Here is a 14,760-nt window from a genome sequence, read left to right as displayed (position 1 = left end):
TGCCACCAAGACTGTGTTTGAAATGGAACTGACAAGATCCCTGTGATCAGGTGTGGGGGAAGATGGTTAACTGCAACAGTACACAGTTGTGGAGGCAGATATGCTTGGAGTGGTTACTTTGACTGTTTTTTGAAAAGGGATTAAAATGTTAAAGACAGCTCTTCAACCACTTTTCAAATACAGTGGTACCTCGAGTTACATACGCTTCAGGTTACATACGCTTCAGGTTACAGACTCCGCTAACCTAGAAATAGTACCTCAGGATGAGAACAGAAATTGTGCTCCGGCGGCGCGGTGGCAGCAGGAGGCCCCATGAGCTAAAGTGCTGCTTAAGTTAAGGTTAAGAACAGTTTCAGGTTAAGAACGGACCTCCGGAACAAATTAAGTACTTAACCTGAGGTGCCACTGTATGCAAGTATGTTGAATATGATGCTCGTGTTTAAACACAAACTTTAGTGTGCTTTTTAGTTTCAAAAATTCACTAATGCAATGTAAAGTACAGGATGGATTCAATAACTAACACATGTGCAATGAAAACAGACTAAGAAGTAGACTGATCCAGCCATCTCTACCCTGGGACCCTAATGCTGCTATGGTATATTGTTATTCATATTTCAATGCGAACATCCTAATATAAATTTCCAGTACAGTTCTTGGGAGGTATGTAGATGGCCTTAAATTAGGTTTATTACTTGTGGAACTCCAAAGTGCAACTTCCCTGTCTCCTCTCCCTTTTCAATGCTATGACTGAACTCCTATGTTCTCTTAGGTCATGCTCACAACATTTTCTTAAAGCACATTGACTTCCCCCCAAATATTCCTGTGAACTGTAGTTTGTTTAGGGAGCTGGGGTTTGTTGTTTGGGAGGGGACTATGGTTTGCACAATTATTTTAGGGTAAACCATGTTTGCATTGAATGTATGATGTCAATGTGACACCATACTGAGGTTGCTAACACTTGTAGCAGTTTGGCATTAAATGCTAGGAGGACAGCTACCATTCAAAGCAACATTTTCAGACATCTTAGCAAAATATAGCATTATACACCTCTCCTGAATGGCCTATCATGCTCTCACACAGGCCATGTTCTGTATGGCTCCCGGCCTGGGCGGTGGGGCGGGGCAGAAGCTCCCCCCCCCCCCCCCCGGTTCAAAAAAGAAAAGAAACCTTCACAAGTCCTAAGAAGTTTAATTACAGTGGAGCTTTAAACCCAAATCTGTATAAAACAGATTTAAAGGTCTGCTGCTTAAAATGATTTGCATTGGGGGGCATTAGAAATTACTAGATGTACTGTGTCCCATTAACCTTTTGTGGAGGGACATACAAAACGGATTTTAGTTCCAAATGATTGCTTCCACTATCTACAACTACAAGGAGTTGGTAGACTTTCAATGAGGGCTGTGCCACATCTGACACAGAACTTTTATTCCTAACAGAGCTCCATAGAGGGTGTTCTCATGGGGAAAAAGAAGGTGAAACAGCCGAGATTACAGTTCAGTGCCTCCGAACAGGCAAAACTCTGGTGGGGTGTTTTTTTTAAAAAACAACAAAAACAAAATCCTCTGACACCCTGCCTGTCAAATGCTGCATTCAGGAGCTGCAATATAAAGCCAGTGTAGAGAATGGAAATTGCTGTAGTGGAAAAGTCTTGCACTAATACCAATGGGCAGCTGCCTGGATTTAACACGGAATACTTGAAATCACTTGCCGAAAGTGTCTCTGGAACATCTAAGAACACTTCATTCACTGACATACAATGGAATATTTATCAAGGAACTTGGCATTTCTTAAAGGGTTTATTTAAAAACTTTACATGTGTCCCTATTGTTATGTTTCATTATGTTCCATGCCTAAAATCTTCACAAGATAAAACACTTCAGGAGTTTTCAGGAAGTAATTTCTCCCCTACAGAAAAGGGTAGTATCTAACTGGTGCCCTGTGCTGACAGAAGGCATCTGGATGTGGACAGAGAGGGCGGCAATTTTGTGCTATTTCCTCCCCCCCCCCATAATCCACCCTGGGGGTCTTAGGGGGCAGATTTTAAGGGACTGCAGGGGCAAAGCAGAAAATTCCTTCCCTCCTTTTTCCACTCTGAATGCATTCCGCTAGCAGAGGGGCACCAATTGGATGCCACCCAAACAGTATACATTTCATTTCATTTTACTTTTAATGTTAAGGAAAATTGCAACAAAGTTATACAGTGGTGCCCCGCAAGACGAATGCCTTGCAAGACGAAAAACCCGCTAGACGAAGGGGTTTTCCGTTTTTCGAGGCGCTTCGCAAGACGAATTTCCCTATGGGCTTGCTTCGCAAGACGAAAACGTCTTGCGAGTCTTGCGATTTTTTTCCGCTTTTTTCTCCCTTTTTCTAAGCCGCTAATAGCCGCTTAGCCGCTAATAGCCGCTAAGACGCTAATAGCGCTAATCCGCTAATAGGTTTGCTTCGCAAGACGAAAAACCGCAAGACAAAGAGACTCGTGGAACGGATTCTTTTCGTCTTGCGAGGCACCACTGTAATTTATAAGCAGAAAACAGCGACAACGGATGTTACTGCTAATTGTTTTGGACTGACCATTTTTAATCTTTAACCTGGAATTATCTTCCTCTTAATCTACAAACAGCTGTTACTTACACTCTAGGAACCTAATCATTATTCATCTCCTGTAAAGATAGGCCTCACCCATGGATGGAGAACAACATTTTTTTGCTCAAGCACTGTTCATAACTGAAGCTGCAGAGGAGCTACGCCATAGCAGCAGGCAGGATAGCCAGGAAAGTACTTACAGCAGTAGCCACAGGTGGGCCGCAGAGCCAAGCGGGCAAGCATAATTGCCTAGAGATTTTTTTTTAAAAAATAAATGACTCATAAATGGAATAAAATAAATGAATAAAAGAGAATAAAAGTTTGGTGTCAGAACCTGGGACAGCGATTGTGGGAGCTGGAGCCAAGCGAAGACAAATGATCAGTGCCAAGGACGGGCAATCCAGTATATTACCCCAGTACTGACCTGAACTCTCATGAGGGCAAATATAACTAGGCAGGGCGGTCTGTGCCATAGGCCCCACATCCCTGGAGGAAATCAGTACTCAAAGAGATGCTTTGTGCCTTTGACTGAAGTGGTGTTTTCTGCTGCCTCAGGGACTGGCATGCTGGGGTGTGTGTGTGTGTGTGTGTGATTGCAGCAGAATGCAAAGAGCTGAGATAAGTTCTGGGGTGGAGTCTTTGGTATCAAGTGATACAGGCAAGAAACCATGATTGGGAGCCAGAGGATAAAAGAAGCAAAGTCCCTGGGGATTAGGGACAGACTGCTGTGCCTTCTCTTCATCTCAGGAAGTCTCCACCAGAAGAACTGCCTCAGTGGCTGCTTCTTGAAATGTTCCAGATATAGGGTCTTCCTTGGGTTTGTTATTATTATTTAGTTAATTAAATTTATATACCACCCTTTATCCAAGGATCACAGGGCGGTTTACAGTATAAACCTCCTCTGTTATGTCCTCCCCTGATGCATCACTAACTGTGTGTCTGGATCCAAGACCATGACTGCAGTATTAGATACTCCAATGCTGATATTTCTGGGTTCAGAATAGTTGTGAGTGCAAAAGAGCTCTTTTCAGGATATTTTGATAAACTGGAAGATGTTTCTGTAACACAATTAAGGAAGTAAAATGCAAATCTCACAAGCTGCATCTGAGAAACCTTGTTCCTCCCCCTTCACTTTTGATAGGTTCCACATTTTCCCAGTGTACCTTTGCATGAGCAGACATAAATGGATCTAAAATGCACCTTAACTAATATAAAGAGAGTGAGAGGAAGAGATGCAGAGATCATCAGGAAGAAAAAAGTTACAATGGCAAAACAAGACTTCTCAAATTTGGTCTGAGAGCCTGTTCAAGTCAAGAGAGCAGATAAAGTTCATTCAGGTACTTTGCAATAGAAACCAGCTACAACTACAGAGAAAGGAGTGAGAAAAGGTCTCAAGTGGAGGAAAGGATTCATGGCATGGTTTATGTTCCCCAGTATCTTCCATCAACACAAGTGGGAAAGAATGCGGTTTGTTGATTAGACTGCAATAAATTATTTGATAAGGTGAGGACAGGACAAGGAACTAGAGGATAACTTGATTCTCTGCTGGAATGGCTTTTGAGATAACTCAGGGAAACATGGAGCGAAATGGAAAACTAAGGAAGTCCTGACAAAGAAAAACAGTAAGGATTACAGAACCAGTTTCTTCACCACATCATCCCTTAAAAGCCTCATGATGAGCAAGACAGATGAAGATGAAAGGAACTCTGTTCCAGATGACTGTGAACAAACAGAAAGAGCAATTTTCACTTGCAAGTGGGGTTGCTTTTTTTAAGGCTACCAGGAAAAGTGTTCTGAAAAAGTAGCTGAACACTCCGACAATTTGGTCCAATTCAGAAAAGGCCACTTTGTCACCTCTGATTTAATTAGGAGGGTGTTTTTATGATGCCAAAAGCTCTAGCCTCATAATCGGGCACTTACGTAATCATCATCATGGATTCCTTGTTTCTGTACAGAACTTTTCACCTCCATGGCAAACTTCTCAAATTCAGGTTTCACTGTCCTCAGTAGTGTGACTGTCTGGAGGGATGAGTACGCCTGCTTTGCTTCAAGGTCGTATTTGTCTCCTCTCTTCCATGAGCCATTACCTAAGGGAGAAATAAAAATATTTACAATTCCAAGCCAGTTACCATAAAGAGCTCGTTTTCCCCCTTTCCTCCTGCTGTATTCCCCATGTGTTGCTGGGGGTAGCCAGAGATTTAAAGGATGTTGCCCTGCTAACAAAGGCGCACTGTAATGGTATAGTGTGGTTACTCGTGCGTAAACTGCCTCCACTCCAATTAGATGGTTTGCTCAAACATGTTTAGGGTTAGAGCTCGCCCTCCGTGACCTGTTAGTCACTTGCAGAATCTGCCAGTGGGCGTTTCTTGAATCTCTTCCAGCATAAAAGCTGCTTGACCCCAAGTCTCCGCCTATGTTCTCTGCGCGGAACGCGTCTGCGCAAGTAAGGGGATGGCAAGGGCGTGCCAGCGCTCTCTCCGCTGGTTTCGGTTGAAGGGTTTTGGAGCCCTGACACCGATTCCTCCATCTCCTCTCTATTGGTGTCACACTGAATTCCTTCCCCCCGACTGGTTCCCTCTCCGGCATCGCTCTGGAGCCCTGCCTCCGCTTTTCGCTCTGATGTCAGTTCCCTGACACGCACAATCCACCAAACTTAAACACTTTTAAATCACACTTATTACCTATGAGAGCATCAAACACATTATCAAATATTTCCCATTGAAATGAAATGTGGATGGATTGTACCCTGCATGATTCATTAATGCAGTTTTTTTTAAACAAAAGGCCACACACTGTACTAAAGAAAAAGGAAGCATGCTGTTTTCGAGGGTGAGATGTGTGGCAAAAGTCTGACATTCTTTACAGGAAGTTCAGGACAAAAATGAAATGAAAACAAGCATAGCTCTTGGGACCTAAGAAAGGGAAACAAAGAAACATTTTCCTTTTTTGGGGGGGGGGGGTCCCAAGAGATATGCTTGTTTTTAATTTCATTTTTTCAGCAATAACATTGTGCACTGGCAATACAGACAACAGAGTGCCACAACACAACTGCTCTAATCTCCCTGGAAACCTAATTTTTACAACTGGAAATTTACACTAATGAATAAGAAAAAAAGAATCAAAAAGAATTTAAGAGCGGAAAAGAGAAAAGAAAAATATGTCTAGAGGGGTGAGGTGGGTGGGGAGTGTGTCTGCTTATTGTGGTGGTTATATTTAGCTATTTGGATGATTGTGTCTTAAAAAAAAATATTTCTTGTTGTTCTTATAATATAAGCCACCTTGAGGCTTTGCTGCTTGGTAATGAACTGAGCCAATAATCCACATCATTCCTCTACCTCCAGTCTAGTAGGATTCTATGAGGATGTTTGGATGAGTTTACCTTTGATTAATCAGTTGAGAAATGAATGAGCCCCTCAGTGTAAATCAGCAAACAAACCAGGACACATTCAGCTAACCATAGTTTCCTTATTTGAAATGGAAAACTATGGTTAAACAGCTCCAGAACAAGCCAGGCCTTTGAAATCACAGACTCGTAGAATGGGAAGTAATCTTTGAGGTCATGAAGATCAACCCCATGCTCATTATCTTGCCTGAGCAGCCAGAAGCTGCAGCAACATGTATGGATCAAACTTCCTATGTGATAATGTGGTTGTCTGATGGGGACACATGTTCAAAGTGACACTGGCTTGGCATATGAAACATACTGGTGGCTTCAGACAAGTTACTGTCTCTCAACATAAGCTATCTCACAGGACACAAATCCAGCTCTGAACTCCTTGAGGGCAGAGGGGAAAACAAATTAAAAAATAAATAAAGGGTATCAGTTTTTCATACATTTCATAGAATCATAGAATTGTAGAGTTGGAAGGTACCCAAAGACCATCTAATCCAACCCTTGCAATGCAGGAATCTCAACTAAAGCATCCATGACAGATGACCATCCAACCTCTGCTTAAAAACCTCCAATGAAAGAGTCCATTGCCTTTCAAGAGAGTCCATTCCACTGTTGAACAGAAAGTTCAACAGAAAATTCCTCCTGGTGATTAGTGGGAATCTCCTTTCTTGTAACTTGAATTCATTGGTTTGGGTCCTAACCTCTGGAGCAGGAGAAAACAAGCTTGCTTCATCTTCCACATCACAGCCCTTGAGATATTTGAAGATGGCTATCATATCTCCTCCCAGTCTTAGCTCTTTTTTGTGTCACCAATTTCTCTTTATACACTGAACTTTTAAAACCTTGCCCCCCCTTTCTAATTTCATAATCCAAGTGGATACTAATAAGTGTTAGAAGAGACAATGCTATGTGGCATATTTTAAGACTTACAAACTTAAAGACTAAAGTGATCTTTAAAATGTTGCTTTGTTTATAAAAGCCTTGAACCCACCAGAGGAAAGAAACCACATTACCATATGATGAACTGTTGAAAAGTTCAATACTGAAGAAAGCATAGTCTCCATTGGTCATTCCTTGCCGATGTGCAGCCAACATGATGTTCCTTATTGCGTCACTGCTGGCACACATGATCACAACTGGTGAAAAGAAATGGAAAACACAAGATAAGAAACTATTCCTCAAACTACTGGAAACAGACTGTCAAATTTATGTACAGCTGGAGATAAGGACATAAAATGTCCTCCAGTTGCTTTTCAAAATCTTGGATATAACGTCCAGCAACAAGGCTAGGGGTTTCAAAGGAAAATATAGCAACCAATTTCACTGCCACTCTGCAGAAGCCCAGCTGCTAATTCTGCTAGGCCTATTTGAAAATACCACCCGCAATGGCCTATTATTGTCAGCCTTTTCATTGACATAATGTTTGTAGAGGTTTTAAATATCAATTTCACCATCCACATTTTAAATATTTCATGCAATGGCATATTTTTTATTTATTGGAGGAAAGACTTAAATAGTTGGAACATTTAACAATACATAGTTAGGGGGCAATCCAATTAAAGTTAAGCATTTTAAAATACCATTATAAGTATATGTTAGGATATTTCCTGGAAAGCATTTAAAAATACTTCACTTTGGCTGGATCATACCCATGATGTTTAATAATGTGCAGGAAAGGAGGGGTGCTGTGATTCTTAAGACTTAGGGTGGTATTCAGCTACGATTTACTCAGAGTAGACCCTCTGAAATTAATGGACATAACTTAGTCATGCTCATTAATTTCAATGACTAAAAGGTAGTTGTGTACTCTTTCTTGGGCACTGTGAACTAGGCATTCCTAGATTGTAATGCTACAACCTTCTCCTTTAATCCAGCACTGTCCAACTTGGTTCCTTCCAGATGTTTTGGAAAACATAGCACTTGGCAGGGGCTGATGGCACTTGTAGTCTGACAGGCACCAGGCTGGGGAAGGCTGCTTTAATCTGAATAACTAAGATCAGTGATAACAAATCCCGTCATTCTGTAGAATGATTGAGTTACAGAAATTAAGTTGCTAAAACTTCACCAGATCTAAATCAAGAGAACTGGAACATCTTCAAAAATGTGTGACATGGTAAGAAAAGTATTTTAGATTGTGTGAGAAAACCTGTCTGCTTTCGCCAGACACTTTAAACCTTAAAACAAAGATCACAACTGAAATCTTATCTGTGCTGAACCTAAAACCTAAAATGGCTACACGTGGAAAAGACCTGTCAAATTAATTAACGAAAATTGGCTTCATAATTTATACTTTGATTAAGTGAGTCTCTGCATTGGCAGAATCACTAATCAGGACAGTCAGTCTGCAGCAATGGCCACAGCTGAGTTGGGCAAGCAGAAAGCTGCTCATCAACAAAGAGGCAGACAAGGCAAGGCATGGAGGCAAAGAGGAAGCAAATGATGTGCTCATGGACCAGAAGGAATTTACAGGCCTTCTACTAGCACAGGGGTCTGCAACCTTTAAGACAAAAAGAGCCACTTGGACCCGTTTCCGAAGGGGAAAAAACTGGGAGCCGCAAAACCATTGCGACATTTAAAACAAATATATCTCCGGAGCCGCGATCTGACAGCGGGCAGGAAGGTGACGTCGGGACGGTGCGTGACTAACGCACGCACTGCCCCCATGCGACGTCACAGCCAGTACAGTGCCCGCCACAGTGGGGAGTGTCGGGGCGCACAATGCGCCTCCTCCCCTCGCTAGTATCCGCCCCGGAGCCACGGCAAAGGTGTAAAAGAGCCACATGCGGCTCCGGAGCCGCGGATTGCAGACCCCTGTACTAGCAGTAAGTAATGATAGGGAATCTATGGCACTCCAGATAATGTTGGACTACAACTCCCATCATATCTGACCATTGGCTTGATGCTTTATAGGGCTGATGGGAACTGGATTCCAGCACAGGCTCTGGTGCAGAAGGCAAACTGCTCAGATTGAGGGGCAGTCTGAAGCCACACAGGACAAAGTGAAACCCCACAGGTGCACTGTGTTTGCTAATAACTGCCGAGTCAATAGATGCAGTATCTCAACTTGGAAAGATGCATTGGCCACACAGTCTCATAGGATCACAACAGTCGAGAATGGCTTTGTAGGTCATCTAGTCCAATCTCCTGCTTGGTGCAGGCCTGTAGTTTAATCTCCTAACAGGCTGTATGCTTCAGACGCACACATACAACTTATACAAGCAAAATCCAACGCATGCATGGACTACTTTCTAGCTACAAACAAGTTGTGCTGGATTTCCTTCAAAAATACCCACTCAGTTCTAACCTATATATATTTAATCTACCATTAAGTAAGCAGAATCAAAGTTATTCCTCAAGTATCAATTAGCAAGATTGACTAAAAGCACTGAAGAATTCAAGTATTGATAAAACATGTGCAACAAACCACAGAAGAGCTAATTATATCAACTATCCACCATCACTGCAATTACATGTTCTCACCTGATTATAAAGTCATTACATTATAGGTAGAGAGTGTATAGGACTATTTATTTTTGGTCATTTATAGAAGACCCCGATAACGAGGACACCCAGTGAGGAAAGAGGACCAAGGCCCCAGTCACCATCCTCCAGTGTCTTGTTGTAGCACCCTGCTTGTGGTTAACGCTTAGCTGGAATGAAATATTCAACGCAGCAATAGAGAAATTAAAATAATAATTTATTTGTCGGACAAATAAATATGAGGCACAGTGGTATATGGTTACCAAGCTCTGGCCTGGCCTCCTGCCGTTATGGCCAGCACTTATATTTCCTTAATCCAGCCCCCTTGCTCCTCCTGTGGCTGCCTCTGTCCAATCAGCCTGGTTGAAATTCCTATTGGCTGTTTGCTAGAACCAATCACAAAAGATACACCCATTTCCTTTTGCCCTTTTATGGGAAACAAAAAGCTATATATTCTTCTATCTATAAATGACAAATAAGTAGTCATATATCTTACATTTGTCTCAACAAGAAACCTTAATTACCAGCTCACCTCTTGCCCTCCTTGGCCTATTGCCCTCCAAAACAGATGGTTAATCTTAAATTTTTATCTTAAACAGATGTCAAGGATCTTGAGTTCACATCATCATTGAAAGATCTCCTTCTTTTGGAGGTCTTTAAACAAAGGCCTGACAACCATATGTGTGCTCTAATGATGTTTCCTGCTTGGCAAGGGGGGCTGGGCTGATGGCCCCTGTGGTCTCTTCCAACTATATGAAATAAGAATCTAGCATAAGGATTTAACATTTCTTAGTTTCTAATTCCTTTGCATAATTACATTTAAGCCAATATATTTAATACATAACATAAATAACCTTTTAAAAGGAAAAGAAATCTTAAAAGGATCTCAGTTTAAGAAAGAAACAACTTTAGAAAAAGACTTCCCAAAATACTCCCTCCCTTTCTGCCAGCCAGATGCTCTTGGCCTTTTAACCTTAGGAAAATATGGCTCAAGTTTAATGGGAGGCACATGGTTTTATTTTACTATTTACCCACTCTTAATTATGTTTTCTCAGCCTTCTTATATCTTCTGTAATATGTAGGGTCAGTGTAACCTTGGCTCTCAGCCTGTAATTCCCTTTGACTTTGAGAATTGTTTTCTGCTATAAATCAGGGGCCCCCCTTGTCCAGGAGAATAAACATTGCCAAGGTTCTTAGGCAGCTGGTCTTCTGCCTGGCATGAAACATTTGAAAATCTTTAAGCTCATCTTAATATACAGGCCTTAATCAAAAATATAAGCTTTGATAAAAATGCAGGCTTATGATTAGATGCCTCATTGTGACTGGCATGTCCTGTTACCACAGTCACAAGTCCAGATTCATGCCCCTATTTTGCCTTTGGGTTGGTAACTAGGGGCCTTTTCAGGGAGCAGCACTGAACCCAATATCTGCCAGCTGCTGATCTTTAACATGGGATTTACCTTTTGCTTCACCCCGTTGGGAGTTTTACTTGTGGTTGTTTGTTGGTTTTAACATGCTGTGGGTAGTCTACAGAAAACAGCTGGACAGACAGCGTAAAAGTATAGCCAATAATGTATAAATATGACTTGCAAAGCTTACTTAGTCCTATATTCAAGACAACGTTGTATAATAAAAGATAGTGCTTATCTATTTCTTAATGACATATAAATGAAATAGTTAATGTGTAGTTAACTGAGGCTCAGTCTACACATGACAGCAGATTATTTCTGTAAACTGAGGTCTGCCCCAAAACATATATACAGTGCATAGTGGGAGTAAAGGTCCTATTTTTAAAGCAAAGGAGCATGTGGTGGTCCTGGTGGGGCACAAATCGTTTCCCCGTGTGTGGTTAATATTCCTTCAGTCTGTTTCTCTGGCTTTTCTCCAATATCAGAAATGAACTGGGGGAGGGGTGAGCACTTGGGGCTGGGAGATGCCATGATAGGGGTACAGAACAACCTACTGTACAAAGAAAAGAGACATATTTACCCACCATTAACATATGGCCCCTGGAAGGCTGCCCAAGAGGCCATGTAATGCCATCAGGGTGAAAAAAGTTCCCCCACCCCTGGTAAGCAGCAGTCACATGGAAGGTTTTGTTCCCTTCATTTGTTCAGTCTAAAAACCAACCCGCAAGTCCTCGTAAGTGACAGGGGAAGACCCAGATTTGACACAATGTATCCCCCAATACTTACAGCTCAAGTCCTGGATTTTGTAATTAATTTTATCCACCATTTTCCACCCAAAATGTATATCACTAAAGATTACACTAAGAAATGATTATTAAATCCATTTATTGTATCTAAGTTTTCAACAGCAAGAACAACAACAAAATGTTTTCCAAGCTGTTTGTCTCCCAGTTGCTTGATTTTCTAAAGTGATGAGCGTATTGCTGAACAAATGTGAGAGTCAGGAATCCATGTGCTCCCCTGATGGTTCCTTCCACAAAATGCCTTTGTTATTTATGCAATACTCAACGGGATCTCTCCAAGGTTGAGGGGGAAGAGACTCTATATTCAGCATGGCCAAAAGAAAACATCTCTCACACTCCTAACATAGGCAGAGTCACTATAAAAGAATGAAAGGTTAAGCATCAGATTTGTTGCTGTCCATCCAACATTTCCTTTTGGATACGCTCATGGGGTTTTTGCATTCTTAAAATGAAAGACCTTGAAAAAGAGGCTGATTGCTAAGGAACTATTATTATATAGTACAACAACAACAGGGGATGCTTAAATCAAACAGGAGGGGTCCTTGGCTTGAATAAAAAGTTGAATTTATTCACTTTCCACAAAATACGATGGCTCAGTTTGCATGTAACGGTAAGCTATAGTTAATGGTTTACTGTAAATATTCCTTTCTGGGCTGTTAAGACTAATCTCTGTTCACACATGCAGGAAACAAACCACAGTCCCTAGCTGAGACTTATGTCTGATCCAGGGATTGAACTACAATGTGCAAACATGGCTCTTGTCTCATGGTGAAACTAGACATGTGCTGGGAATTCCTTTTTGCTCTTGATATACAAGGCAGAGGTGGGTTGACATTTGCAGGAGCTGCGAGTGGGAATTGGAAGAGGTGCTTAACCCTGCCTTGACCTCACTCTGCAACTTCCTGTTGTGTCTGCTTTCCCCCACTTCCTAGGAAAGCATGTCTTGGATGTCCTGCTTGGGGTAGAGATGATAAGAATAAAGCTGGAAGGAGCAGGGAAAAGTTAAACACCCCCACTGCTCCACATCTCCCACTTCTCTACTGTATATGCCCCTCTCTCGTGTTTGGACTTCAAACACACAGCTGAAAATCCCATGTTTACTCTCAAATGTTTAGTTCCACCTTGAGCTAGCAATTTACAGTACACAGTGCACTTTTAAACTACCAAAAGACAGAAGACAGTTTGTCTAATATAAATAGACGTTGAAAGAAGTAACCCTAGTCATTGTCATATGAAGCAAGCCAATACCAGCTTTATAATCCAATGCAAGTGTCAGTCTGTCCCAATAAAGTATGTGCGAAGGTTTATAATTACGTAATCAAGAAGCCATTTGAACAAGATTCTAATGCAGACATAGCCCCTGCTTAGTCTATCCGCACAAGTGGAAAGCTTTCATACAGACACTTGGGATTTTTTGTGGTGTGCTAGTGATGCGGAGAAACATTTCAACAGCCCTTGACATCTCTATTCCATAGCCTACTCCACTCCTCAAATGCTACAAGAGGCTGTTTTATCTCAATTTATCTGCATCCTGCACCTGCAAGCTGATTTTTCTAGAGTGACAATGCAGCAAACTTCTTTCTTCTGTACAACAGCGTAAAGTTACATTATGTAAATGTTCAACTGTTGCTTCAGAAGAAACACACATTTATAAATGAGAAGAGAGATGTGGACATGATCAGGAATAACTATGAGCTAGGGCATTTTTAATACATATCCCAAGGCAGTTAGGGAAGTCAGGCTTTGTGGTGTCTCTTGTGTAACAGATGACAAGCAAATGCAACGAACAACCCAGAGGGATCAATCTGAAGTTTCAGTGGAGTATATCTCAATCCCCATTCATTGTAAATCTGACTCCTGTGCTTCCTGCTACCCCTGCTGAACTCAAGAAGTCCAAAAGCCAACAGGGTATGACCTACCAGAGAACAACTTCCTACACTGAATAAAAACAGGAAACACCACAGAAGATTAGACTCTGCTGCTATTGAGAGTAGTTGGCCCGAAAGCTCCAAACAAGAACTATTTGTAACTGACAGAAAAACAATAACGAGAAGCACAGAAAATGTTATATCTTTAATACAATGTATTCTCCAAAATTGTATAACCTGCCCATATAGATTCTACATAGGCAGGTAATGAAATGTTGGATGAGTCAGCTTTTGAAGGAAATGCAAGGGGAAATCCTGGCCCAGTTCCTTCACTGGCAAATCTAAACAAAGAAACAGAAAATGGAAATGAGAGAGGCTGGCATAGACAGGAACATTACTTTTGAGAAAGTTGCACAGGAAGTCAGGAAGCAGAACTCTGGCGTTAACTCATTCTTGCTGTATTATCTGGGGCATTTCTTCTGACAGGATTCACTTTCCTATTTTATTTTTTCATAAAAGGCATGCTGAAACGTATAGCCTCAAGTTTATTCCCTTCTCCCCTGACCTTACATTCCCAAGACAATGACTGCTTCTACAGTCATGTGCTTCTCACAACAACTGCTTGGGTCACAATTCTTAGCAATCACACCATGCAATCACACCATGCTTGTCACACACAGTCCAGGTGCTATTAGCTGGAACTACAAGCACACATGCATACATGTTTTAGAAAGCCTTATTAAGCTTTGCTAATACAAATCACAATAAGGCTACTCAAATGAGCATTGGGTCATGCTGCATCCAGGGGGTTCCTGTTTTCTCTGTTTGAGTACAGCTCACGTTCAATCAAACTTACTGTGCTAGGATCATATGAAGTGCTCCACATCAACAAAAATACAATCCTTTCTAAATGATCCATTCCAAGCAATTCCTGCTCAACTGTTTTCACAAACAGGACAGGAGAAAATGACCTAGTAGAAAACCAAACTCTGAAGGAGACTCACTCTTTCAAGAGACTTATATACCTACATTAACTGGGCAGAGGTGAGACCTGAACGTCCTCATTACCTCAAACTCAAAAACTAAGGCACTGTACCAGATCTATGTATGCATATATCTGTACAAAATAATTCAGGAAAGTCTGTAGCACATTCAGACTCTACAATCCAGCTGCACCCATGATTTCCACTGTTCATATCTGACTCAGTCATTCACAGAGTGGG

The 14,760-nt window shown here is 41.5% G+C and overlaps 2 protein-coding genes across 3 annotated transcripts in view; one reads left to right on the top strand and one right to left on the bottom strand.

The window, feature by feature from the left end:
• TARS1 (threonyl-tRNA synthetase 1) overlaps positions 1 to 14,760 on the top strand; it is a 210,640-nt gene that overhangs the window by 145,810 nt on the left and 50,070 nt on the right. The gene's annotated exons all lie outside the window — the stretch shown is intronic.
• Positions 1 to 14,760, bottom strand: part of NPR3 (natriuretic peptide receptor 3) — a 54,441-nt gene that overhangs the window by 36,425 nt on the left and 3,256 nt on the right. For both annotated transcript variants that reach the window (XM_079994947.1, XM_079994948.1), the window contains exons 2-3: positions 6,991 to 7,113; positions 4,504 to 4,670 (exon numbers count right to left, since the gene is read on the bottom strand). In XM_079994947.1, the coding sequence (XP_079851073.1) occupies positions 4,504 to 4,670; positions 6,991 to 7,113 (290 nt within the window). The remainder of the gene's footprint in view (positions 1 to 4,503; positions 4,671 to 6,990; positions 7,114 to 14,760) is intronic.

Source organism: Podarcis cretensis (assembly GCF_951804945.1).
Source record: "Podarcis cretensis genome assembly, chromosome: 11".
NCBI classification, from domain to species: Eukaryota; Metazoa; Chordata; class Lepidosauria; order Squamata; family Lacertidae; genus Podarcis; species Podarcis cretensis.
The sequence above is the reverse complement of the archived record's forward strand: the minus strand, read 5'-3'. Positions and strand labels throughout refer to the sequence as shown.